This window comes from Alexandromys fortis, unplaced genomic scaffold (assembly GCF_014885135.2).
Source record: "Alexandromys fortis isolate MF-2015 unplaced genomic scaffold, M_Fortis_MF-2015_v1.1 scaffold_25, whole genome shotgun sequence".
NCBI classification, from domain to species: Eukaryota; Metazoa; Chordata; class Mammalia; order Rodentia; family Cricetidae; genus Alexandromys; species Alexandromys fortis.
The window spans coordinates 12,446,226-12,474,018 of record NW_026067904.1 but is presented as its reverse complement, the minus strand read 5'-3'; the positions used below and the strand labels follow the sequence as shown (position 1 = coordinate 12,474,018).

General features: G+C 38.2%; 1 protein-coding gene across 1 annotated transcript in view; it reads right to left on the bottom strand.

The window, feature by feature from the left end:
- Nol4 (nucleolar protein 4) overlaps window positions 1-27,793 on the bottom strand; it is a 351,023-nt gene that overhangs the window by 27,124 nt on the left and 296,106 nt on the right. Inside the window, exon 9 of the mRNA XM_050135051.1 lies at window positions 1,120-1,300. Within this exon, the coding sequence (XP_049991008.1) occupies window positions 1,120-1,300 (181 nt within the window). The remainder of the gene's footprint in view (window positions 1-1,119; window positions 1,301-27,793) is intronic.

The window sequence follows — 27,793 nt, the reverse complement described above, 5'->3', positions numbered from 1 at the left end:
GGCTACACAGAATATTAAAAATGGGTTAGAACAATATGTAAGAGCTAGCCAATAAGAAACTGGACCTAGCCAGGCCAGGCAGTGTTTGAAAGAATACAGTTTCCTTGTAATTATTTCTGGGTATAAACTAGCCATGCTGGCGGCCGGGTGCCGGGGACGCAGCCCTGCTGCTCCTATTTCAACAGCTAACCATCATTGTACAAACTGTTTACCCCCCTCCTGTTTTAGTGACTGCTAACCATCATTGTACAAACTGTTTTAATAGTTGCACAATATTAAACTAAGCACATTATGTTTTTAATTTTAAAGAATGTATCAATGACTTATTCACCTTTTCTAGTATAAATAACTAATAACTTTCCAGTTTGGAACATCTCCACTCGACATCATGTGGCTGGGGCGGGCAAGACTCAACTAAACTTAGCCCAGGCTTTCTAGATCTGGCCTGCCAAAGGACTCCAGAAACTTTTCTGCACCAACCAGAAGCCCACTGCCAGAGGTCATTAGGGAATCAAGAATTCCTTATTTCTATATCAAACATTTTCATCTCTGATTCATTGAGAGATGCTGTGACACACAGATGCAAGGAATTCTGAAAGCATGAGCAAACACGAGCTGGCTCGAAGCATCACTCACTGGTGAGAGATCGTCATTGTTGCTAATCTACAGCTGAGGAGGCATGGTGGCTTCTGCTTGTTGTTTTAGTCCATGTGTTTTTAGTAAAATCGTGCACATTCCATAAAGTTCCAAATGCTTTAAATTCTCTTAAATTGCAAGGCTCTATGAACTTCTGAATCATTCTTGACAAACTGTACCTTATTACACCAGAGGCAGAGGGAATTGCTACTTGTGAAAAATTGCTCTTATTCTACTTGAATTTTTTGTCAATATCAAACAGCAATCATTCAACTGAACAATCCTGCTGCTGCTTACAGAAGCTGTGACAATATAGAGAGGTATCTAGGCAGAGAGACGAATGTTGTGTTTTCAAATAGCCTTGTTTTCACCCCCTGTCACTGACTAGTCCTTTTAACAGTCTACCCATTTTCTTCTTTCAGGTTTAGAAAATAAACCAGCCCCAAATGAACGCGCAAAATGCAATCTGCTGTGAAGACTCACCACTACTAGAAGTGTCATTCAGGTTTAGCAGTCCTCCTCCTAGCCCTCGGTAACTATGGTAACTGTAGGTCCCATTGCCATTGATGTACAATACCTCCTGTGAGCCTGGAACACTAGATGTTGAGTAGGTGGCCTGGGCTGCCTCAGGCTTGCACTGTTTGTCAGCGGGAGTAGCTTCGTCCTGTAACGAAACAGCATTCCATCACTGTGACGTTTCTGTGATACTTCACCCTGCACACACTCAATGCCAGACACACAGTTGCACTAAGTAAGAAAAGTCCATACAGTGAACATTAAGTTCATGTGCATATTTTTAACCTTTGATAAATATTAATAGTAATAATAATAATGATAAAGAGCCAGGCACCAATGTGGACAGGTTATAGACAGAAAACCTGACAGTTTCCAAATGAATTAAAAATGATGGAGAATGCTTCAAGCAACAAGCACTAAGAGGGTAGAAGTCACCTAAAGAACCACTGGCAAATGATTGGCCAGAGAAAACAAGGGACACACACACAGTGGAATCCTATCCCCCCTGGAAAAAAGGAAACCCTCATGATACTATAAACTGATGAGGCCCAGGGCCAGTTCTTAAGTGAATGAGTGGGCTGTAATAGAGAAGATGCTGCGTGTGAGATGAGTGAGAAGTCAAAGGCACAGATGGGTGAGGGACAATGGACAATGGTGGTGCCCAAGTCTGCCTGGACTCAGGCTGGGGGAACAGGGCTTCATTGTATGGAGAAGTAGGAGCATGGACCTGGGATCTATGCTTAACATTTCTCTCCTGATCCTGGGGAAGTAACTGGGAGAGAGGGTGGCTTTTAATTAATAGTAAACAACTTGAAGCCACATGCAGGACTGAAAATACACAGGAAGATTACAGTGGAACATTATACATATAAATCTGATCTTTTGTTTGTTCACTTCCTCTCCTCTTCCTGCCTTACATTTTTTCCTTAGTTACTTCTCTGATTCTTCCTTTTCTCTTATTCCATTTTCATTTTATGGCTGAAAAACATCAATTTTTATTGAGTATTACCTCTGCACTAGGCTTGTTGAGTGAGTAATACCTAGGACTGTTGAGTGAGTACTACCTCTACACTAGACCTGTTGAGTGAGTACCACCTCTACACTAGACCTGTTGAGTGAGTACTACCTAGGCCTGTTGAGTGAGTACTACCTAGGCCTGTTGAGTGAGTACTACCTCTGCACTAAGTCTGTTGAGTGAGTACTACCTAGGCCTGTTGAGTGAGTACCACCTCTACACTAGGCCTGTTGCTATCATTACAAGAGCCTGACAAAGATCTAAGTAAACACCCGGGTCCTTTAGTTTTTCATTCTTATGTCTGCATACACATTCACCAATTTTCATGAAACTACCTTTATCCAAGTGAAAATGTTGTAAGGGAGTAAGAAATTGACTTTGTAATAAATGGTATAATTTAAATAACCAAATATATTGAATTTCTCTTTATGAGTTTATAAAGTCTAAAATATATTCAATATGAATAGTTTAATTTCACTTGCCTTATCATCATCATTATTATTATTTGATTTTTTTTGAGACAGCGTTTTTTTTCTGTGTACCCTTGGGTTTCCTGGAACTCTCTCTGTAGATTAGGCTGGCCTCAAATTCACAGAGATTCTCTTGCCTCTCCTTCCCGAGTAGAGGGATTCAAGGCATGCACCACCACCTCCTGGCTCCGCATGTATTATTTATATTTCTTTTGATGTATTCTTTGCTTCACTCTTCCTGATATCAGGAATGATCTTCAGGGATCAAGACAAGGTCTTCACCACCAAGCCATATCCCTAGACTTCTTTCATTTTCAACAAGGAATATTTCTATCATTTGATTCTACTAAATATTAGGAGTGGATTTTTCATAATCAGGAGTGTTTTGCATGGCTTTAAATTGGAGTAAAGTAGACCTTGAGTAGATCATGTAACTGTCAGATCTTTTCCAGGTGCTGCAAAAGGGAAATGAGGAATAACATTGTTCTCCACCTGAGCTATATTATATTGGTTGCTCGTCTTTCCTAGGATGAAAACTTGACATGATTCTGTTCCTGTACAGGGCGATGGACTCAGCTCAAATGAATCCGTTCCACTCAGCCATAGGTAAGGGCTACATGATCTACAACTTTTATCTTTATTTCCAATAAGATTATAAGAGAGAATTGAAATTTTATGACTTCCCAATCTAAATGGTACCGTAATACTATTGACTGACTTTCAAAGTAAAAAATAAGAAGAGAGAAGAAATGGAAAAAAATATTACACAACATGAAATTTGAATTTTGCTGTAATCTATTTACTAAGTATGACTATTTTTAAAAATAATAAAATGATTCTCTGAAATTTCTCTATTGAAAACATGGATGATCTAAATTGGTATACAATTAGAATGTTGGGTTGCAGCTTCAAAGCTTGCCCTTTGAACTACAGAAGCCATGGGAGGGTGTATTACCTTAGAATAGCATTTTTTGAAAGAAACTGTCAAGTCAAGAAAAGAGCAAGGCCGACAGCTCTACTTGCCTGACTCTCCAGCTGGTGGTTGTAGTTTAATAATTTTAATTTTTGCTAATGGAAAATCAGCCAGAGAAGGTAGGTTTCAGACTCTGGCTGTCTGTAGAGAAGAATATGGGATCATGAGCCTCACCTCTGATAACTGAGACTTTTAAATATACTCAGGCAATTGTCTAATAACAGTGATGTTGTGAACAAGCCTCATCAATGAATCAATGTTAGGAGCATACAAGCAGTTGTCATTGGGCATACTGGGTTTGGCAGAGGAGTTGAAATCATTAAGATCTTGGTGTATCTCATACTTGATTCATCAGTCCTTCTGTCCTTCCTGTGAAACGGTTTCTTGTGTAGGTGTGCCAGTATCTCTTTATGGGCATAAGACTATCTATACGCAATCTCAAATAAAAAAAAAAAAACTTGAAATTCAAAACTGAGTGGCTGAGTGATGCTAACATTTTTTTTTATTTTGTGAGTGGGGACTTTGATCATTTTACATTTTTAAAAATCATTTAAGAATTTAAACATTCAATCAGTATTCTATGCAAATATTAAAAAAATATGAAACACTATAAGGTCTGATACATGAGCAGTTTAGACTACATGTCCTCCACCTGTTCACAGTAATTCTTCCATACTAACATAAATGTGGCATGTATGTCCCGAGTTTGAGCTTATTAAAGCTCACCAGAGGATTAATAGATGGATCTAAGATGTTTGCATGCTGAAGAAGTTGGTTGTTGAATTCCCAAGGATCATGGTCATTCTTCCCTGGCTACTCTTTTGTTTTACGGTTCAGGATGTAAATGGCTTTTTTTTTTTGCCTTGTTTTCTTACTCCTTGTGACCCAGGCAATCACATCATATGCCCAAAGCAACATACGCACTTTAATGCATGCCGTCCTGTCCATGTGTGAGGTAAACAATCTTATACTACCTTTGGGATTTTGTTATAGGAATGAAAAACAAGTAACACAGTCACATTAATTTTCATGCATACATCTATTTTCTCTAAAAGTATTATATTCTTGAACTGGTCTCTATGAAATTTGTATAGTTTTTAGGGAAACCATCTGAGAGTCTCCGTGAGGTCATGAGTTATAGGATAATAGCATGGGCTACACCACGTCCTTTCTCGGTAGCCTGATTAACAGCTTTATTTCATTCTGAACTCACCAAGTGACAGCATCAAAGCATTATGGAGATGACTGCTCTAATATATTCCTTCTGCAAAGACTTATCTATTGAAGTCTCAAAGACGCCAGGATGTTCTCTGTTCTTGGGGTACCTGTGAAGGTGAGCCTCAGTTCTACCACTCATGTGGTGTAAATAATCTGGGCTTATAGTTTTAGGAATGTGACTGCTCTCCTGAGACAGGAAGATTCACTCACCAGAGAGGCTCTTGTTTTGTAAAAGAAGAGACATTATTACTGCACTGTTTCCTTATGCGTTCTTTGTAAGATAGAATTAATTTGTATTATTAAGTGTACTATTTTAAAATTTTGACTCTTTCTTTATTAACTGTTGTTCCAAACTGCTATAGCTGTACCGGGAAGGCATAAAATTAATTCCATTAATAAGCAAAGCCAACTTTCTAGGGATTATTTGCATTCAAACAAAGATTTGCATTATTAGTGTTTTGGCAATCCACTATACCTAGAGAAATAAAACATACAAATCGGCCAATAAAATATTGTGTCTTTTGGACAAAATATTCAGTGTCTTTTGGACAAAAGTTTAATGAGAGTTAATTCATGGTTTTGTCTTGAGGAATAATCATTTTCAAAGAGAGAATATTTTAGTGACATTAAAGGTACAGATGCCCTGGAGTCATGTTTTATCTTTATCATCATCTTCAAATAATTAATATTTTAATAGTAAGTGCTCAACACTTCCATAACTACCAGTCCACCCAGAGTGCCTATGAAGGCTGTTTTCAAAATAGGGCCATATTAACATGCTACAAAGGTGCATATCTACACAGTGGAATACATTTAGTTAATCTACAAGAAAAATGATTAACCCTCTTTTTTATTAGAAATGTTTAAAAACGTGTAATACATAAAAATAAGGAATAACAATTGAATGACCACAAGCAATGATCAAGACCTCCCCTCCCCTCCCCTCCCCTCCCCTCCCCTCCTCTTCTCTCCTCTCCTCTTTTCTGTCTCTTTCACAAACACATATTTTGATTAAAATTACTCAATGGAAAAAGAAGTATTTTCATTTACCTTTACCGTTAGACTCTGGCACCATCTGTTTATATTTCCCTCCTACCTTCAAGCTGAATATACATTTACATTTCATGTGCAAAATGGGCTTATAAGTGGATGGGCGTTTACTTTTCCAAGGAGGGCAAGATTGGGGTGGGCTGGAGAAGGGACTTAAGTATCAGCTGTCAGGCCATGACATGTCCTTTAAACTTCTCTGTTCCACCCAGAAACTGGCCAGAGTCATACTGACGTATACAGTTGTTTTAGGGTTCCTTGATGGACCACACAGACAGAGTCCTAATGCTCTCAGAAACATAAGGACATTTTTACTTAGTACCTTCCACAGACAAATTCTTTCTTTAACTGAAAGTTAATTGATTCCTTCTAAGGGTCCAACAACAGGTTTTTCTTCTTTCTTTCTTTCTTTCTTTCTTTCTTTCTTTCTTTCTTTCTTTTTTTCTTTCTTTCTTTCCTTCTTTCTTTTTTCTCCCTTCCTTCCTTCCTTCCTTCCTTAAATAAATAAATGTGGCCTTGAAAAGGTAACATTAGATTAATTCCTCTTTCAAGACTTCCAGAATTTTTTATTTAATTTATTTAATGTATTTACCAAGTGTTCTTATTTTGATGACAACTTTGTCTATAAAGACAAGCAGAATACACCAATTAGATTGGGGGTGGAGTCAATATAAGTCACACCCCATTTGTGTTTCCTTATCACTGTTTTTATATATATCACCATGGAATTTGCAAAATTCCAAGTTCTTCTAGAACTTGGAACCATATTTTTAGAACACCATGGGGTGTGTAAAAAGGAAGGCATTATTAATTCATTATTGTAAATGAAGAACCTTGAATTAAGCCACATATGATGCTTTTGCTACAGAGCAGTAAACGCTCAGGCATAATCCAGGCTTCACTTTGCCCCCATGTTCTGTAAGCTGATTGTAGATTCCTAGTGTCCCTATATGTTCTTTGCAGTTTGCATGATAGAACATTTTTACTTAAAATACATAATTTAAATTCTTCCCTTGCTTCATATCTAAGCCACTGGAAATATCTCTCCCTTCTAAAAGCTTCTCTTCTCACCGTTGAGGCATTCCAGAACTGTGTACATTGTGAAGAGTTTCCAGTGAGGGTAACAGAGAACAAGAGCGCTACTGAAAATGTTCTTCAACCGACAAGAAACCATCTGCCCTGCTAATGACTAAACATGTAATGGAAGATAATGGGAGGCCTTTGATGACATCAACTAAGTCCAACCTTACAAACTCTCACCTGGCTCAAATAGGCCAATACTCCGAAAGTGATGGCTTGCAAGCACTTAGAGGGATTCCATATTCTTTTCTCTACTTTAGGGCTTTAAATGGTTAAGATGCCAAGACTGCAAAATTCTCCCCAAGCAACACAGACAGACACTATTGAAAGCCACATTTGGATGAACTTCATAGCGTGTGATGATAAGAATTGATTATATTTAATTCTTTTTCTTTTTTTTTTTTTTTTCGAGATAAGGTTGCTCTGTAGCTTTGGTGCATGTCCTGGAACTAGCTCTATAGACCAGGCTGGCCTCGAACTCAAAGAGATCCACTTGCCTCTGCTTCCCGAGTGCTGAGATTAAAGGTATGTGTCACCACTGCCAGGCTGATTATATTTATTTCTGATCTAAAAAACCAAACTCGTTGGAGGATAGCTACATCCAGAGATTCACCAAACCTTTTGAGTTTTTTTAGCTGAATTTTTTCTATAGAGTTATTTAAACACACCAACATACATGATTTCATGAGCAATAACATATCCTGATATAAGTAGAAACTATTAACACTGCTTTAAGAAAATGGAGGTAGTGTGATGGTCAGAGGACATATGAGGATTGGGGAGAAAAGAAATAAGGAACTGCCAATCAAAGAGTGCAACATTTCAAGTAGGAGGAGTCAGTTTTGAGATATGGCTCATATCAGGGTTTTGAGAGTCAGTGTATTTTATATTTAAAGTAATTAAATTTAAAGCATCTCATCATAAGAAATGATACCATTTATAGTGCTGGGATTAAAGGTGTGTACCAACACCTCCTAGCTCAAAGAAATTTTAATTCTACTTCCTTAATACCTAAGGATGCCGAGCACTTTTAAAGTTGTTTCTCAGCCATTGTATTTCTATTTTCCTGAAAATTATTGGCCAATATGTTGAAAGGTATTTTTATATTTTAGTCTTTTTTCAGTTCCTTACATATTTTAGATATTAACCTCCATAAACATAGAAAAGAAAGTACTAAAGTCAGAACACTGGGGAGGGGTCAAGGACATGGGGGGAAGGGAGGAGGATGTATCCCAAAGTAAACATGCATGAAAATACCATATGGAATGTATACTTATTAAAATTATATACTGTGTAGATCATGTAGCTAAGAATTTATTCTGCTTCTTATATATACGATAGGTCTGTAGAAAATACACAAAACAACTTAAGAACTAAAAGTCCGAAATAATAACAATGTTTTTTGAATTGTGTGTTTGTATGTGTGTATGTGTAAAACAAAAATTTAAGACTCATTGGCTTCAAAAATATAAAATAAATATTTTAGCTCAAACCTCAACCAAATTCTAGTTGATGGCTGTCTCTCAGGAAGAAACTGACAGAGTGCACAGTTGCCAAAAGGTAAGTCTCCTGTGTGCACATGAAGTTGAGTTGCTAGCAGTTTCCAACACATATGTTACAATTTGCTCTTTAGTGATTGATCAAGTTTCTGCACTTAAATAAATAAATCTTGCTATGTAGGTCAGGTCTTGCTATATTGGCAAAAGTAAAGATTTTAAAGATAGTTCTTTTGAGATTGAAAAAAAAATAGACTGCAAGTCATTTTAGCTGGTAGTTTTTTTGTGTCAAATGCAGAATTTCTCATCACAGAAATCTTTCGGTAACAGTGGGTATTTTTAACATCAATCCTCACTACATTTTAGGGAGAAGAGGTGATTTATCCTAGTAATACAGTATGTTTCTTTTTCTTTATTAGAATGTACATTGTGAAAGACTCAAAATATCGATAAAGCCATCATTTTATCTGAAGCCGGACTCACTGATTGAAAACTACCTTTTGGACCAGGGAGATGGCTTACGAGGTAACGATGGCTCCAAGACATGACTTATTTATGGCAGCACTCACTTAGTGTGACTCTGAGAATTCTTACGACTGACAAGAAAAACTCATTCAGTGGACAGATATGTGAAAAATGCAAAACCCAGAGATGACAGACAATGTTAATCTTTTCATTTCTTTTTCCTGAACAGGTAGGAAATCCTGACTAATGATGTTATTTGAGCTCTGCTGCTGTGAAGTAATCTTTCGTAGTTTCAAAATTAGTGACAGGTGTGCCAGCATGGCTGAGTAAGCAAAATGGAACACAATCCCTCCTAATGACACTCTACAGAATGGATCTTTTCATGGCTACCTTTGATGAACATGAAGTTCACACAATAAACATACTCCCGTGGGGATTGTGTATCTTGAAAAGACTGTGTAACTGAGATCTTAATTTCCACACACTGGAAAAAAAGCTTATAGATTATTGTAATTCGAACTGGGTGTAAAAATCACCCACCCATTTTTGGTACTTCAAATATATTAATTACAAAGCAGTCAAACTAAGGTAATTAGAAAACCATCAATACAGTAAAGCCTGAATTACTGAGGGATAATGATTTTTATACTAATGTGAAATTAAATTTTAAAAGGAACATGTATGAGGACTCACACGATGATCAAAAAATAAATAATCTGGTGATGAATTTAAAGCCCACTGTTTAAGCCTGAGTGTGTGTTAGGTGGACATTCAGAACTGAACTCTTGGCTAATCTTCCTACTTTAATAAGTATTGTTTCCTCTGTTTATGTGAAACATCTGACTTAGCACATTGGTTATGAATGTAGGATGTTATGGTTTTAATGTTATAGTTAGAAGATAAATGTTACCGGTACTACAGTGCTTTATATGTAAGATGCACAGTCAATAGTTTTATTTCCATTTGCAACAAACCCATTTGTCAATAATGGTCATTTTTAGGAATTCTTTGTTATAATTTTATATACATATATGCATGAAATGAATAAATCTTCATAAACTACCTGAATTTGGTAAGCAGCAGTCCTCTCCATGCCCCCTTGAGATTTGGATCATATACTCTACGTCTTCTGGAATAATGAGCAACTCTCTTCCTTCCATTTTGTTTTTCTAGAAGTCTCCATTCTCTATAATGCCCTTGCCAAGTTGTATCTCTGCTTTTGTCAGCATCCACTGATTTTCAGCAAGGATCTCTAAGCCTAAGTCCGTGAGGGAGACCTTTGCTCAGGCCTACATTTTGAACTACCTGCAGGATATGGCTACATTCAGACCCCATGAATACCTGACCAGACAGTATGTCTAGGTTCCCCTTGTCTTTTCACTTTCCCATTCCCAGGGATAACTTATTCTGCTCTCTAAACTCTATTGCTTGACCAATGATACCTTCAGCTCTATCTGGTGTTCTGTTTTAAAGACCCGCGTCCTATCCAATAGCATCTTTTAAGGATCTCCTTTCTAGAATTCAGGGTATTTTTTTTTTTTTTTGATGATCTAACTTAATTTGCAACTGAAAACTTTAAGTAATGTTCTGTGAATGCCTTCCAGTTACTAGACTAAGCACTTAACTACATGCTGTGTGCCTATCAATCAGCAAGTAAAACAGACCGGCTCCCTACCCTCATGAGACCTGGGTGAATACGGGGGAAAGAAATGAAATATGTAGGGTACAGAAATTATTTCCAACAGAGAGAACATCTAATAATAAAATAAAATTGGATGAAGTGTCAAAGCAATTGGAAATGCATGTCCAAGAGGGAATTTATTTCTAAGAATTGTACATGAATCAAAAAAACTGGAAAACAATAATAAAAAAGATTAGTTTGAAGTCATAAAAATCATTTACATGTACATCAGTGTGTCTTCACATGTGTCTATGTTCACATACATGTACATACGTGTCTTCATTGGCCCAAACTACACAGAAATATATTCTACAGTAGATAGAAGACCTCCATATACAAAGACTTTTGAATATAATTTTGGTATAATTGCTTCATATAAGGATAGAATTTCAATTTAGGTTTTTTTTGTAACAATGTTTTCTGATACAATTATTTTACCTTGCTCTGAAGTAATTTGTCCCACCCAGACAAACTCCCTGCTTTTGATTTTTCGGCACATGATCACTATGAACCTGTTCAGCTCCATATACTTGCTGACATTGGTGTCATGTCCCCACAAAGAGTGGAGAGGTCAGAGGTGCTCGTGCCCGAAAAAGCATTCACTGCCGTCCTCTCTCAACATGTCACAGGCTGGCAGGGGCTCGTGACTGAGATAGCATTCACTGCTTTCCTCTCTTGACATACCACAACAGGCTGGCAGATGCTGTGCTTCTGCAGTGACTAGTTTGGATTCTGTCTGACAGACCCTCCCAAAGCCTCCTTTCTGTCACACTGATGCTTACTTCTTAGCTCTGCCAGCTTCACTGCCTCTACCTGACCCTATAACTCACCCACACCTATGCACTTAGCCCCTTGCAAAGCATGCCTCAGTGATTTGTTTGGGAGATGTATTTCTGTCTTTTAAGGTTTTAGAATAGCAGTGGTTTTGTTTTTGTTTTTCTAAGTGTCAAGGCAGCCAGCAAGCAATATAGTTATGTTTATTCTAAGCTTGTGGTCCTTAGATATCATTTTTGTGTGTGTAGGAGTGTTGTTTGTGCTGCAAAGTATTATTAAAGCCTCCTGAATTCTAGTGCAAGTATAATCCCTGGAGCTTACAAATCACAAACTCAGAGAACCTAGATAACAAAGAGGACCCTAAGAGAGACATACATCATAAATGGATCTAACCTACATAAGAAGTAGAAAAAGACAAGATCTCCTGAGTAAATTGGGAGCATGGGACCATGGGAGAGGGTATAAGGGGAGGGGAGAGAAAGGAAGGGTAGCAGAGAAAAAAAATATAGCTCAACAAAAACAATAAAAACTCAAAGATTGCATTGTATATCACAATGATAATGTAAGTTACTGAAGTCTACAAACTGACATTCATTTCTAAATAAATGTATTTGTTTTACATCCTGATTACAGTTTTCTCATCCTTCCTCCCCTTCCAGGCTCTCCTCCCCACACCTCTCCTCTGCCCCATACCCCATTCACTCCTTTTCCTTTTCTATTCATAAAGGGGCAGTCCTCCATGGATATCAACACAACATGGCATATTGGGTTACAGTAAGACTAAGAACCTCCCTTTGTAATAACAATAAGCAAGGTGTCCCAAAAGCCAATGAAAAGGTCAGAGACAGTTCTTGCTCCCTCCTATTGTTATGAGTCCCTCATAGGGGCTCACAGAGACTAAACCAACAACCAAAGAGCCTGCACTGACCTCAGCCCTCAGCAAAAATGTGATGAACTGACACTAACACTGGCTATCAGGGATAAACAACAGCCACTTATGGCAAAGCCACCTCACATTCTCTGTAGGAGAACCTTGCAAAGATGGAGCACAGTGACTTTCTAGACACAGACTAAAGTACTGGGCATAGCACCACACCACTATTGGGAAGATCCCCACCTAATGGGATGGAAAAGCCAAAGACTAAAGACTTGATCGATGCCATGGAAAGGTGAACCTTTGGAATGCAAATGACAGGTCTGATCTATAAATGCCTTGGTGTGTGGATTAACAAGACAGTGAGATCAATTAAGAGAGCACTGACTAGCTGGTGGTATTTAAACACAATATTGAAACAAAGAAGAGAAGACAAAGTGACAAATTTGAGAGGAAGAGTGACCATTTTATCAAGGTATAATATTTTTAAGATAAAATTTAAGGTTCCACTCATTTGGTCATTTTCATAGTGTTGCAATTAAACCTAGAGTTTTGCACACACTAGAGTGGTTTAGGCAACCACTCTAGACTGAGCTACATCACCAGCTCCCCATCTTTAAAGTTTTATTAAATTTGGAGAAAGGGTCTAAGTATGTTTCCCAAACTGTTCTTTAACTAACCCTGCAACTAACTCTGCAGCCTTGGCAGGGCCTGAATTTGTTATCCTCTTGCATCAGCTTTCTGAGTAGCTGTATCACTGACACACTGCAGTGTTTCAGAATATGTGTTTGACTATGCAAATATGTATTACATTTGTTTAATTATGTTAATATGTGTTGATGTTTTTATCTTTCTTGCCTAGGGCACCTCATTGGCCTAATTAAAAAAAAAAACTGAATAGCCAATATCAAGGGAGGAGGTACAGGTGAGACTTCCAGGCAGGGAGAGTAAGTTGGACAAGGAATTTATCCTCTAGGAAGAAAGAAAAGGACACAATAGGGAGATGCCAGGGGCCAGTCAGACAGATACGGAGGAAGCAGGAAAGTAAAATATACAAAATATAAGAAAGGTAAGAAGCCCAGAGGTAAAAGGTAGATGAATAAAAAAAAGATAAACTAAGTTAAAAAAGGAGACAAGTCTAAGCTAAGTTTGAGCACTTATAATTAAAATAAGTCTCTTTGTCTTTATCGGGGAGCTGCTTGTGGTCCAAAGAAAATGCCAGCTACAGATGGTGCCCAACATGAGGTCCAAATTTTCACATAAGGCCTGAGAAAGCTGAGACAAACAAGCAAATAAAAACAATTGCAGCTCCTTTAAGAGGCACTCCTGTGCAGCAAAGCACTGGAGCAGCTGGCACACTAACTAGAAACAGCAACCTAAGTAGAATACCTGCCACAGTGTGGGCACCAAACTCTTAGACATGGTGCAGATGAATGCAGCCCTTGATTAAACACAGCTCACAGTTGACTATGTCTCTCAGATAGGCCTGCTGTGCTTAAGGCTCAGTTGTCACAGAGCTGAGGAGGGGATGGAGCCAACAGCCAGAATACCACTGCTGATGACCTAGCTGCTACTTAACAGTTTAAGGATTAGCTCATGTGGTTAGAGAACCCTACAAGTACAGAGTAATATCAGTCCAGACCAACAAACCAAACCAAAGCAAAACAAAATAACTTTAAACATGTAACAATGTGTATAGGTGCTTAAGAAAGAAAGAAAATTGGTATAGACAGTCACAGTAAAAATATAAAAATAAGTTTTAAAGAAAGACTAATGTAATATAAACATAACAAGCCACATAAAGATGGAAAATACACAGGGAATCTGGATCATGTGTGGTGTTTTATTGATTTTAAATTTTTAGAATGCTTATGAGTAAATGATACTAAGACACATAGGATTGTAAGATGAATTGCTGAATTAAACCAGCCTAGATATTTAGGACTATACTTACTTTAATATGGATTCAGAAAATATATTGTGTTTGGGAAGGCATTATGCTTTTGTTTTCACAGGAAATGAAAGGCTATGGATTCCTTCAAAATTTAGAGAGATTAGATTTGATTGGGGGAGAACCCCTGAAAATCTTGGCTACAGACATATAGAAATAAACCTAGAAAATGACAAAATGGTTTATGTATATTCTGACTCATCAACAAAAAACAGCTCTGAGGATGGATGAGACAAAATAAATCTTGTTGGTTATAGAGTTCTCATAACTAATTATTATATACCCTACTTATGTCACGGATAGAGGTTTGGTTATACAGTACAAACAAACTTATAAAGTTGGCAGAAGACTTTTATCTGCACAAATATTAAAAAAGATCACCTTTGGCTGACTTGTGTACAATGCATAGTCCATATTTGTGTTAATAAAGATATGTATCATAGTTTTGAAAGTTTGTGTGTTTATAGAGCAAGGAGACCAGGCACCAATAAAAATGGGTAGTTTAGGTCATGCAACCTTTCAGAATGCCTCTGTTGCAGTTTACTCAGAGTTCTGCATTCAGAACAACTCCAAGCCTGCTACCTGAGATGGTCCAGCCTCACAGACTATTCTAATCAGGACTTCAGATAAGTTTTACATTACAGAGATGGCAAAACAAAAGCTATATCTAGTTTTCTTAGGACTTGACCATTATCTCAATTTTCTCAGGGTCTCCTGTCACCCCCGAACAAGAAGAGCAGTTCAGAGAACACAATACCTACATTACTAAGAGGTGGGGCAGGTAAGTTTTGGTCATTAAGTGGATTGTTGATATTCATCATCATTTAGTGGGGTAATAATAATATATGATAAAAAGTCAACTATTCATCTCAAATATTTTACATTGGTATAGATTTTTGTATATTGATAGAAATTTAAGGTTATTTTTGTTGTAGCATATGTGTTTCTACTATGATTTAAGGTATTGTATCTATGAATCTAATTTAGAACTGTAATATAAAGTTGTAGTCCTTGAAAGCTATTATTACAAACTGTTGAGATAGGAGCGGTGGCAGGGCTGCGTCCCCAGCACCCGGCCGCCCGCATGGCTAGCTTATGCCCTGAAATAATTACACGGAAACTGTATTTTTTTAAACACTGCCTGGCCCGTTATCTGTAGCCTCTTATTGGTTAGCTCTTACATATTGTTCTAACCCATTTCTAATATTCTGTGTAGCCCACGAGGTGGCTTACCAGAGAAGATCTTAACCTGCGTCTGTCAGGAGAACCATGGCGACTCCTTCACTAAGCTTTTTCACCCAGCATTCTCTCTGTTTACTCCACCCACCTATGTTCTAACCAATAAAATGGGCCAAGGCAGTTTCTTTATTATAATTAACCAATGTCCGTCCTCCATCAACAAACTGTTCAGGATAATTAAAATGTGGGTTATTAGTTAGTGATCTATAACAATCAAACTTGTAGTCAAGTCAGGTTATGTTTTTAAGGTCATACAGGAATATATAGGTAATCTTCAAATGCTTCAGAGACCTATACAATATGGCATTTAAGATGTTTAATATCCTAAGGCTTTTCATAGCACTGCTCTTGGCAGCACCAATCTACTTCATAAAAGGATTATGGGTATCAAAGAACCTCCATGTGGAGTTTACTTTCAGTGTGGCAAAGCTAGTCATTTTGTCATGAAACTGCCCTTGCCTTGAATGCTGACAACATGCTGGACAAACTGGACAAGCATGACACAAAGAAAAAAGACTGCTGAACTTTACCAAGGCAAGGTAGAACAGTCCTTCAAAATTCCCACTTCACAGAAAAGTCTGTCAGATAATCTAGGCCTGTAGGCCAGAGGTGGATGCTCCAACATTGCCTAGGAACTTTGTGCGACTCTCCAGGCAATCAGATATCTTTGTCATTTCTATAGTTTTGGAAGTTGCTTTGCTCTGCACTTCCTGTTCACTCAGGTAATATTATACCCTTCTTGGTTCTCTGGTAGAAGTGAAAATGAAACAATTATAGTGTTCCCTACTCCCAAATTCTAAAAAGAAATTTACATAAGAGATGCAAATTTTATAAGGTTGAGAAGTTTAAATTGTTTATCTGAGAAAATGTTTTCAGGTCTAAAAACGTAATTTTGGGTTGGTAATACAAGTTAGAAAGTCAATTAGGCACACAACTGTGGACTCATCAAGATAGGATAGATACTGGAGTATTTTCTCTGAATTTGCCAAATGCAAATGGACTGGATATTCTAAAGATATTTTTTACTTAGTAACTGTTTTATTGTATATAGTCTTACTATGTTAATGCTAATGCTTTTTTATTTAGACAAAAAGCAGGAAATGTGAAATATTTGTTTAGCTTTGCAAGGATGTGTTGCATTTGTTTAACTATGTAAAGATCAGTTGCATTTGTTTAATTATATAAAGATGCATTGCTATTGTATAAAGATACCTTGCTGGCCTAAGGTACCTGATTGGTCTAATAAAAAAGCTGAATGGCCAATAGCATTGGCTGAGGTATAGGGGAGACTGCCTGGCAGAGATATTAAGTAGGAGGAGGAATTTAGGCTCAAGGAAAAAATGAAAGGAGATGACAGAGAGATGCCAGGGGCCAGTCACTCAGACATGGAAAAAGCAGGAAAGTAGGATGTAAGAATGAAAAAAAGGGAAAAAGTACAGAGGCAAAATGTAGATGAACAGAGACAAGTTATATTAAGTTAAAAGTGTGGGAAAAGTCTAAGCTAACATCGAGCATTTATAATTAGTAATAGGTCTCCATGTCTTTATTTAGGAGCTGGTTGGTGGCCCAAAGAAAATCTCAACTACAGTGCAGCTGCATAGGATAAATTTAAGTTAAAGGTGCTCCATGTTTCAAAAAATAAGGAGCTAACTTTCACATCACTGAAAAATACACCTATAACTGAATACAATGTATACTATAGTATATATTGAACACATACTATGTGCAAGACACCATGACTACAGAGGAAGAAAACAACACAGGTGGAATATCTGCTTCTAGTGAGCTTGCATGTTAGCATGATATACAGGTAATATACACAGATAATTATAAGTAAGTGAGAGCTAAAAAGAAAAGATAATATTATACATGCATAGAAGAGAGGACTTAAAGATAGATGAAAATATACATCCAGCATAGGTCATACTCACAAAACTCTAGTGCCTGGAGGGAGAGAAGTGCTCTCAGACAGTGCTTATCAAGACCTTACTGCATCAGGAACTGCTTTGACCTGCTCACTGACTCAATCCTAACAACCCTCTGAATTAGACATCACTAAGCTATGGCTTTGTGGAAGGCAAAAAGGCATGAGCGACTTGTTTTTCTTTGAGTTCAGGATCTAAGATCCAGACATGGAGTTCTTGCTCCCAATGGAGAGGCTCAGCCACAGTGTCTTCTTGTTCCCATACTACAAGCATAAGAAGAACCAGCCTTTCCATCCGAGAAACACCAAGGTCATGAGAAAAAGAGAAAGCAAGCAATGATATGTTTTCATTCACTCTGTTTGTTTTGTTCCACTATGTGCTTGATAGAGTTCCAGAGTCATGACCAAAAGCTGTCAAAAGTTCTCTGCTCTTAAATACTTGATTCAGTGAGGACTAAAGATGGCCACTGAGAGGTAAATAACTAAAGTGTTCATTTTATATGGTAGTGAATGATAGCATTATACATGACAAACAGGGCTAACTCTAAGGTACAGAATGTTGAAGACAAGGCTATGGAATTTAAAGTAAGGTGGACAGAGCGGTCTATGAGGATACTTGCAGGAAGCACAGCTTAGAGTAAGCAGCGGAGAAACCAAAATTGTCAACCACAGAGGCCTATTTTCTTCAATGGGAGGAAATGAATGACTCCTCTTCACCTGGACTGCTGGAGTGAGGTGGCCAAACAACCACTGTGTTCTTTGCTGTTCTATTAGGAGCCAGGCTTCACCCGAATCCCCCAATATCCTGAGCATTGTTTAGGCCCTAATCCTGAACTTGGTCTCTCAGTAAATAGAGCACATCCCCATGAAAGAGGTCCCACTGTCCATCAATACAATCTGTCCTTGTGCTTGTTCTCTAGGTCGCTCTGTTTGCCAGCCAATAGAATTCATTCTTATTGTAAGGTCACAGGTGCATTGCTACTTTGTAAGAGAATTTCCACATAACCTGCCCTGAAGTTTTGTTACAAGTATTGTCATGTGGAGACTTCCCCCCTTAAAGCTCTACCATGTTTAATGTGTAAGGAAAGTAACCCATGACATCAGTCCCTGGAGGGCATGACCCAGTGCCTGCAAAGATGACACTGTCCCATGTTTCATCCTTCACCTCTCCCTGATCGGCTTGTTGGGGTTCCTGATAGGAGCAGGGATTTGTAGATGGGAGAGTGGTGCTTAAGGAGAGGAAACAGATCCAGAGAGAACCACGACTCCCGTGTCAAGAAACAGTATGGAAAGAAGAGACAGTCACAGACTGCCTTGACTGATGTCTTGATATCTGCACTGAATATGCCATGTGTTACACTTAACACTATCCAGGAGGGAGTATGGACAAGCAGTTGGTGGAGCGTGTGAACAGTAGGGGTGCCCTCTCTACCGGGATGTCAAAGAGTTCATCTTTGATGAGAAAATGGCAAGTACTACCTTAAATGGATTCATGTTAATGTACAGAGGAGAAGCTGAACTGCTTTGTGTCATGAACAGGGACAGAATTTGGTGAAAGAATGGATAACACAGGGACAGCGAGTCAGGTTTAGTTAAAGACGCTGTGGTGCTTTCAAAGTAAATGATCCCCATAGGAAGTGGCGCTATTAGGAGGTTTGGACTTGTTGGAGTAGGCATGACCTTATTGGAGCATGTGTCTCACTGCTGGGGGTGGATTTGAGGTCTTCTGTACTCAAGCTCTGCCCAGTGTCACAGTTAAAGTCCTGTTTCCTGAAGATCAAGATATAGCACTCAGCTCCTTCTCCAGCACCATGTATGCCTGCATGCCATCATGTCCTCCCATGATTATAATGGACTGAACCTACGAAACTGTAAGTCACACCAATTAAGTGTTTTTCCTTTATAAAAGTTTCCATGGCCATGGTGTCTCTTCGAAGGAATAGAACGAAGATACACATCTACACAAAAGATGCTGGGATCCCGCAGAGCTCTAATGTGAAAGTAACAAGCTCTCCCTGGTGAAGAAAATAGCTCTCCCAGGAGTGTGCCCTGGGGGAGGTGCAATGATTGTGCACACACACCCTTGCTTCGCTCACATGAGTTAAGTGAGATGAAAAAGTAAAAGAAAACAGAAAAAAAAAAGACTTTCTCAAGTTTAGAGAAAACAGACTTGCATGACTTGAGTGGCCTTTTCCCATTGCTCCACATAGAGTTGTAGTAATTGGTATAACAGATCTGATTGATCCCAAAGCCACACTCTCGCTGCAGACTACAGCCTTACCACACTTGCAACTCTCCTGAGCTGTCAGGATGCAGTGGGGCCACTTCAGCTGTCTGACATAGACTGTGGGTGGGACAGAGCAAAAATTTTCCAAATTCTTTGAATTCTACACTCTGCTTTGCTGATTATTGGAAGTTTATTTGGCATCTGCTTCACATTCCAGGTTCTGGAACAAATCCTCACTGAAGAGACTTTCATACAAACCCCTTCTGTTTCCCTTCAAACCATCATCTCCTCCCATCCACACTCTTCCTTCCCACGGATGATGGGGCACTCAGGGAACTCGGAACGCAGCTCTAGTCCTAACTTCATTCTTGTCCCAAAGCGATGCCTTCCCAGAATCTTTGTTAAATTACATTGGAAATGACAAGCAGGACACATATTCAAACTCAGTGTTCAGGGCTGTCCTTCCTCCATCATGGGCAGTTGTTCATCACTGAAACACCTTTAACCAGGTCTTCTACTCTGGCAGAGACTGCCAGGAACATTGTTATGCATAGTTAAATAGTTAAGATAGGTTAAAGAAAATACTTATCTAAAGTAGACCTTATACACTAGTGTGCCTCAACCTTAAGCTAACTTTGTGACTACAAAATTAGGACACAATGTATAAAAAGAGCAATGGGGCTGGGAGGTGACTTATTTGTAGCATTCATGTCTTGTATTGAGTTCAATCCCAGCATGATAGACACAGAAATCAAAACAAAATAATTAAAATTAGGGGGAAAAAAAGAAGTAAAGAAAGATGGATTTTCCACTGGTTTTTTGTTTTTTTTTTTTTTTTTTTTTTTTTTTTTTTTTTTTTTTTTTTTTTTTTTTTTTTTTTTTTGTTATTTGTTTGTTTTGAGACAGGGTTTCTCTGTTGTTTTGGAGCCTGTCCTGGGACTAGCTCTTGTAGACCAGGCTGGCCTCGAACTCAGATACGCCTGCCTCTGCCTCCCAAGTATTGGAATTAAAGTTGTGCACCACCACTGCCCAGCTTTATTTCTACAGCTTTAATAGGGTTTATTTTAATATAAAACAATATACTAGTGGAATTAAAAATTTAAATTTAAAAGTAGCCCCTTTTATGTTTCTTTTGTAAATAAAATAGTATAAATTGAATTAAGATTGGTTTAGGCATTCTTAGGATTACATGTATCTAGTTTTAGGTATACCTTTCACCCAATGTCTACAGAAAAAAATTTAAATTGTTCTTTTTTGTGTTTGAACTTTTAAAGTTTACTAACTGCTTTGAATGATAGCTTGAAGTTCAAATATTACCCAAATGTTCAGGATGGGAAGATTTTATTTTACTGTAAAAAATGGCATTTAAAACAAAATTAAAGTGCAGAATAATGAGCTGTACAAATCATATCTTTAAATTCAGCGTTGTCTTTACTTCAAAATTTGCCTTTGTTGAGATTTGTTGTTTGTTGCAACCCAGATATTTTGCAGGAGGCAGATTTTCTGAAAAGCAGTTTTCATTTTCCTTTTTATTCACTTTTGCTCCGAATCCCAAAAGGCGATTTATATTTTTAATTCCGCCAAGGCCAAATTATGCAAATAAGATGCAACTCCCCTTCTTCACCTTTGCATTTTGTGAACCATCTGCAAAGGGGAACTGCAGTGCACTTAGGAGTGTGGACATTGCAGTGAGCTGCCAGTAAAGACTCCAGTGCTTTTCAGGAGCCTGATCCAAGCAGGGTGCAAAGTTGGGCCCAGCTCCACACCTCATTTTTTTTTTTTTTTGTCCCAGGAGATTTAAGTGGTTAAAAGGCACTAGGGTATCTGCTATTCAAGATGCTATTGAATATGGCTTTAATGGTCTCTGTAAAAGTCTTGTAATAGTGCTAAGTTGCTGTGTAGACAATATATACATTATATACAGCCAGAAAAACAAAGCAAGCATCTTGAAATGTAGCAGAAACTAATGGAAAACTAGTAGCCTTCTATAAAGCCTGCATCCTTCAGCCCTCTGTGTCAAAGTCTGTGTTTCCCTTACCTGGTTCTGGTGTGTGTCTGTCATTTCCTTTGTGTGGAGGCCTTCAGGATTTGCCTCAGTTGTTTCCCACCTTATTCATGGAGACATGCTCTGTCATTGAACTCAGAACTCACTGGTATGTCTAGTCTGACACTAGCCTCTGCTTTCTTAGCCCTGGAATTTCAGGGGCACCACACCCACTCTACTAGCTCTTCCCTGGATTCTTATAATCCCAGCCCTGGGCATAGCACTTGCCTGGCCAGGGCTTTACCAACAGATCCTAATCCTTGCTAATATTTAAAAAAAAACCTATTTAAGAATTTCATACAGGATTATAACGTATTTTGATAGAATCCCATTCCCCAACCCCAACATATCCACCCACCAATTTTATCCCGAATTACATGGGGTTTTGTCTGTTTGTTTGTTTGCTTTTTAATACACCAAGTGTTCTTGTGCTGCCAATTTGTGAGCCTTCTAATAGAACGTAGTTCCACCAGCCGCTCTCCCAGAAGCCAGAAGCTATCGAATAAAAGCTGAGGCCAGGTACAGGCTATGTTCCTTTGAGGTCTCATTGGCTCCTGCCCCAGATGATACAGGCTATTGCCATTGCTCTTGGTGACTCTCAGAACTGTACGGTAAGATCCTGTCACTGAAGACACCACACACTTGGGTCTTAGAACACCGAGAAATCAACCTGGTACTGTTCCTACCTGCTGCATTTAAAGAGCAGTTTTGTGTGTGTCCCTTGAGACACACTTTTTAACTTGATTACCAGTGACAGTATAATGGGGTGCATGTACATTATACTCAATAAAGAAGACGACCCCCCAGTACCCAGTGTGGCTTTAAGTGCTGTGAATTTGTGGCCACACCCAATGTTCCTTTTATGTTCTATTTATGATTTTCAGTTTTCACTTTAAATGATTTGTCTTGAGTGTATTCTTGATTTCTAGCACTTCTTTTTATTTTGAAAGAAAAGTTCATTTTTTTGTGAGTTTGCCTATACTATGTGTAGGAGGACAGAAAAGGGAAGAGAGAGATATTAGACTCTTACTAGTAACACATAAACAGTTTTTATAAAGCACAAATGATTGCAATGACCATTCCTTTAGTCTTCACATATAAAAACTTAAAGATAATTTGCAAGTATTTTCCCTCTTGAACAGAGTTAGAAGGGATTCTATGTTTTGCATGAATCATTTCACATTAGGTATAACTTATGGACATAAACCACCTTAAGAATGTCAATAAGACCTTTCCTTTCTGTGTGCCTAATACATTTGCATATATGTGAATATTTTATACATAACTTTAGGTAGTTAGCTTTGTATATAGTTTTCAGATACAGAATACACATATGTACATAAGTATATATGTACATATATTTCTGAAAGAACAAAGTAAATAACAATGGTGTATAGACACAAGATACATTATTTTGTAAGAAGGTCATATCTAGTTTTAAGAATGAAAATACTTTTAGCAGCTTTGTTTAAAAATGTTTTCTCTCCAATGTCTACTAGTGGTATACATGCTGCTAGTCCTTCAAGGACACAAAATCATCATTGCTTTTAAAAGGGGCACTTTCATGGAGTGTGAATTTGAAGCATTTGATCAGAACTAAAGAAAAATGATGGCTGCGATGAGGCTTCATCTCTATCCCTGTATATTGATGCTCTAATGCACTGCATTTGGTGTAGAACATGCTCCATGGCCTGCGCTTATATCAATCTGCTATATTCAGCCCGCTGCTATGACAACTATCAAGGGGCAAATGTCAGGTCAGCTCTCTGCATCTACGCCTCCCCGTAATTGCTTTGTCAGAAACCTAATATCTGGCTTATTTCTCTAGCAGAACAGTGAAAAGCAACAGTGGCCAAAAACTAAATGCTGAGAGATTCTTAGTCTACTCCGTGCTCATACCCTTGGTTCCACAATACTGTGTTTGTATTTTTCCTTATTTGTTGCTACAGTGATGTTTACTAGGCTGTGTCCTGGCATTTGAAACTGCAGCATCAATATTGATAACTGACTGGCTACCATTCTTGGGCTTGGGCAATGTTGATGTTGGTGAGCACTTTGTGCAAAGTCTCTTTTAAGACTATTTGTTATGCCACATCTAGCCAACATATAATTATTATTAAATGCCTATCCTCTTTCTAATATGAAACTGGGCTTCTTTGGGTCTCAGAGTCAAACACTATTCCGAGAGACCTGGAAGCCATTACTGTGTAGCGGGACATGTGGCAAGTTCTAAAATACATTGTGTTCAGCGTTATATAGTGAGGTGACTTCAGTGTGTGGACCAGTGCTTCATGGGGGGTGCATCTTCAACAGATACACCATGAGGTGAATATATAATAAAGGCCAGGTGTGGGGCAGGGCTGTGAACGGCTGGAAAGAAAGTGGATTTGCTGATGGAAGAGTTAGTTAAGCTCATATTCAAACTCCCTCAACCCATCAATGTCACTCAGGAAGACAGAAACCAGGCACAGTCAAGAGACACTTCTATTTTACCTCTGCAACTCTGAGTTGTAAGAAACAATGGCAATGCATATTACCTGTGTCTGATAAACCCAAATCCAGGAATATACGTGCAAATGAACTTGAACTCTCAATTAAGTATGATGCTGTCTAATGCTCTGACTTTTCATGGGTCTGGTTGGTTGGTTTGCTGGTTGATTTTGTTTTGTTTTTGTTTTAACTGTTAATTGAAAACAATACTGAAAGGTAAAGACAGTAGAACTGAAGTCTGGACCCGGGCATATGAAATGTTTGACAGATGCGGCCACTAGAATATGAATAATCACTAAGTGCTATTTCACTATAAGTATAGAAAGGAACTTGCATTTTAGAAACTGACTCAAGGTGAAAGTTAAGAAAATTCACAGACAATAGGACAGTTTTAAGGATAACTTGAGAGCCTCATTGGACTTTGCAAACTGGCTTCATAGGCAGTAATTAATGGAATAAAGATGCAATTGAATTAAACTAATGTGGCCTTTAGAGTTCTGCACTCATAGTAATATTCAAATTCTTGCTTGCTGAGAGCTGAAATTCATGAAGCTTTCTCTATTTTTTGGAACATTACTCCCAAATCAGAAGGGGCATGAATCTTTTGCACTGGATATGTCTTTTGTTATCCTATTAAATGAAAACTGTGTTTCCAGTAACATAAGCAAAAGCAATGAATGAATCTCTGACAAGGTAGGAAAAAGGGAAAGAAGAGAGGAATGAAGACAAAAAAAAGAGAGAGGGTGAAGGAAGCAAAATCTAAGCTAAAAACTAATACTTTTTAAGAATGTTATTTTCATAAAAATAAGTTGGTTTTAATCTATATTTTATACATTTATGTTTAATGTTGTTGCTATAAGTATTATGCGTTGCTAATGACTGAAGCATGTGTCATGATCCCTATGTGTGCCAATGGTATGTGTGATTGTGTGTGTGTGTATGTGTGTGTGTGAGCACAGGCCTTTGTGCCCATGGAATGTGTGATGTGTGTATATAAATGAGCACAGGTATGCATTACCATGCTGCCTATTTGTGTCCATGGTACATGTGATGTGTGTGTGTGAGAGAGAGAGAGAGAATGAGCACAGCTGTGCATGTGCCATGCTGCCTGTGTGTGTCCATTGTATGTTTAATGTGTGTGTGTGTGGACAGACATGCATATGCCATGCTGTCTTTGTGAAAGTCAGAGGACTATTTCAGGAAGCTGTGTTTTCCTTCCACTGTGCTGAGGCAGGTGCCTGGCTGTTGGGCTTCATACTCCACGTGGGCTGGCCTCTCTACCATACATCTCCCCTTAGATGTTGTGGGATTACAGGTGTGTGCTATCATGTTCAGAGTTTTCACATGGATTCTGGTGATCAAACTCAGACTGCTAAGGTTTGCAGAGCAAATGTCTCTTAAAAAAAACCCATAAACCTCCAAAGCCCTGTAATATACCATTCCATACTTTAAAGAGCTCCTCTTTCTGGGAACATGTTAGCAACCTCTGAGTTGCATGCCCACATAGACTCACAGGACATCTTGAAACTCCTACCTCCTCCTATTTGATTTCTAAGGGCTTTGATCAGGTTACCTTACTCTTCTGCCTTCTCAGATATGTCAGCTGAAGACAGTCTTTCTGTCCTCTTTTTTCCTATTCTCTGTTCAAATAACTAATTGGCCAAAAGAATGATGTTTTTACAGAGAAGTTTCATGTCCAGTTACTTGAATTACATGAGGATTTTCTTTTCTTGAACATATGAAGTTTTTCCTCACATTGAGATATTTTATACTTAGGTTTAACTGTAGCTCATTTTCATCTTTGACTTTCTGGTCTCTATCCAGAAATCAGAACTATCATATCTATTAAATGATGCTTAGATTTTTTCATAAAGGAGTTAGAAAACACAAATGTTAGAGACAAAGAAGTATGTCAGTCCCTGCCATGTTTTTGCAGGTGCCAGAAGGACCCACCTCATTTTCTTAAATAAAAGAGCCCAGAAATTTTACAATAGGAACAGAAAATTATTCGGGAGCTGGTTGATCTACAAGAGAAATCTGACTTGATTCATGACGCCTGGCTTTTCCTTCAGGAGAAATCTGACGTGATTCATGACGCCTTGCCTTTTCTTCCTGCTGATGTTGCCGGTAACAATAGCAGAAAACTTCCCACAGAGCCCTAACACACTGAGCAGTGGTTTTCCACAAGTCTCCCTCCCGGAGTGTGAGTGAGGGATAATGCTGGTGCCACGCAGAAGTGTAGGAGTCACTGCGATGTCTAAGGCAAGTCATTTTTTTCCCCTCAGAATTATTGTTGACAAGGTAGAGGACATTGAGGGGACGATAAAGATGAGCTTCCTGATGCTGGAAACTTCAGAGTTTATTAATGGACTAGTAAAAAGAAAAACAAAATTGCTGTACAAAGACCGTCAGCTGCCCACACCATAATGAGAAGGAGCCCATGTGAAGACCACCAACTAAAACAGACGCCTGCTTGGTACACTCTTTAGAAGACGCTGTGTTCGGTTACCTCGTCTGCAGCCCCAGAGCCTACTGCAGATGCTCCAGTGGTACACAGCTGAACTAGTAACCACGAGACAACAGTACATAGAAAGACTGACAAGGAAAACAATTGTTAAGTGGGGCTACTCTTCAGCTCCTTTAAAGTCCAAGCAATGCCCATTCAAGTCTCAATATAAGACTGACTTCCTATAAACTCTGTATTTCCTGAGTCTGCTAGAGTCCTTGTATATACTTCATATGTGGTGTCAAGAATAACAAAATCTCTTTCTTTGGAAAATAATATCCAATTTTCTGAGCTTTGATATCCCTTAACTTCATAACAGATGTGTGACTTCAGTACAGTTTTCCCAATATATGCAATATGGATCCTTTTCAGTTACTAATGGCTTGTAAAGTATATAAATTAAGGGGAAATGATAGAACAATGAATGGACAAATTACAAGATAAAAATGAATTCATTTGTTGCAAACCAGATACACCAGACTCATCATTTCTCGGCTAAGCCTAAAAATAGCCGTTTTAAAACAGCATGAAAAAACCGCCTTGTTCACAGAGAACGAGTCAGCTGTGTGTTTTCCTGGCTTTGCCAGCAAAAGCATATCAATATGCTCTGCTGAATTTCTGTGTCTGAATTCAATCTACCTATTCATCCTATAGGCACCATCTACTACCTTGCAATTGATAACATCATAAGCTAAAGACAAGCCTAAAAATTAAAAGTGCAATCTTCTATTTAAATATGTGAATATTTTACATGAGTCCGGGACAAAAAGCAATAAAGTAGGCAAGTGATGAAGAAACCAAATCATCACAGAGTGGAACTTCTGTTCAGATTCCTAAAGGGTTCAGAAATGTCACACACAATAAGCCAAGCTGCTGAGCTTCCCATTGTTCTACCTGCCCAAGAGAGAACCAGTTCGTTCTTTATGCCTCACACTACTGTCAACAGACAGAACTATAGGGCTACATTATCACTGAGATACACATAGATTCATGTGTGTGAGAAAAAAGTGAATGAAATAACTTACTTATTTAAGTTAAATTTATGTAAGAAGAAAATGAGTGAAATAATGACATACTCCAAACAGAAATAAATTTACCTTCATTTCTTGAAAATGATAAAAATCATCTAATTAATTTAGTAAGACTGTAATAACTACTTTTTGATAA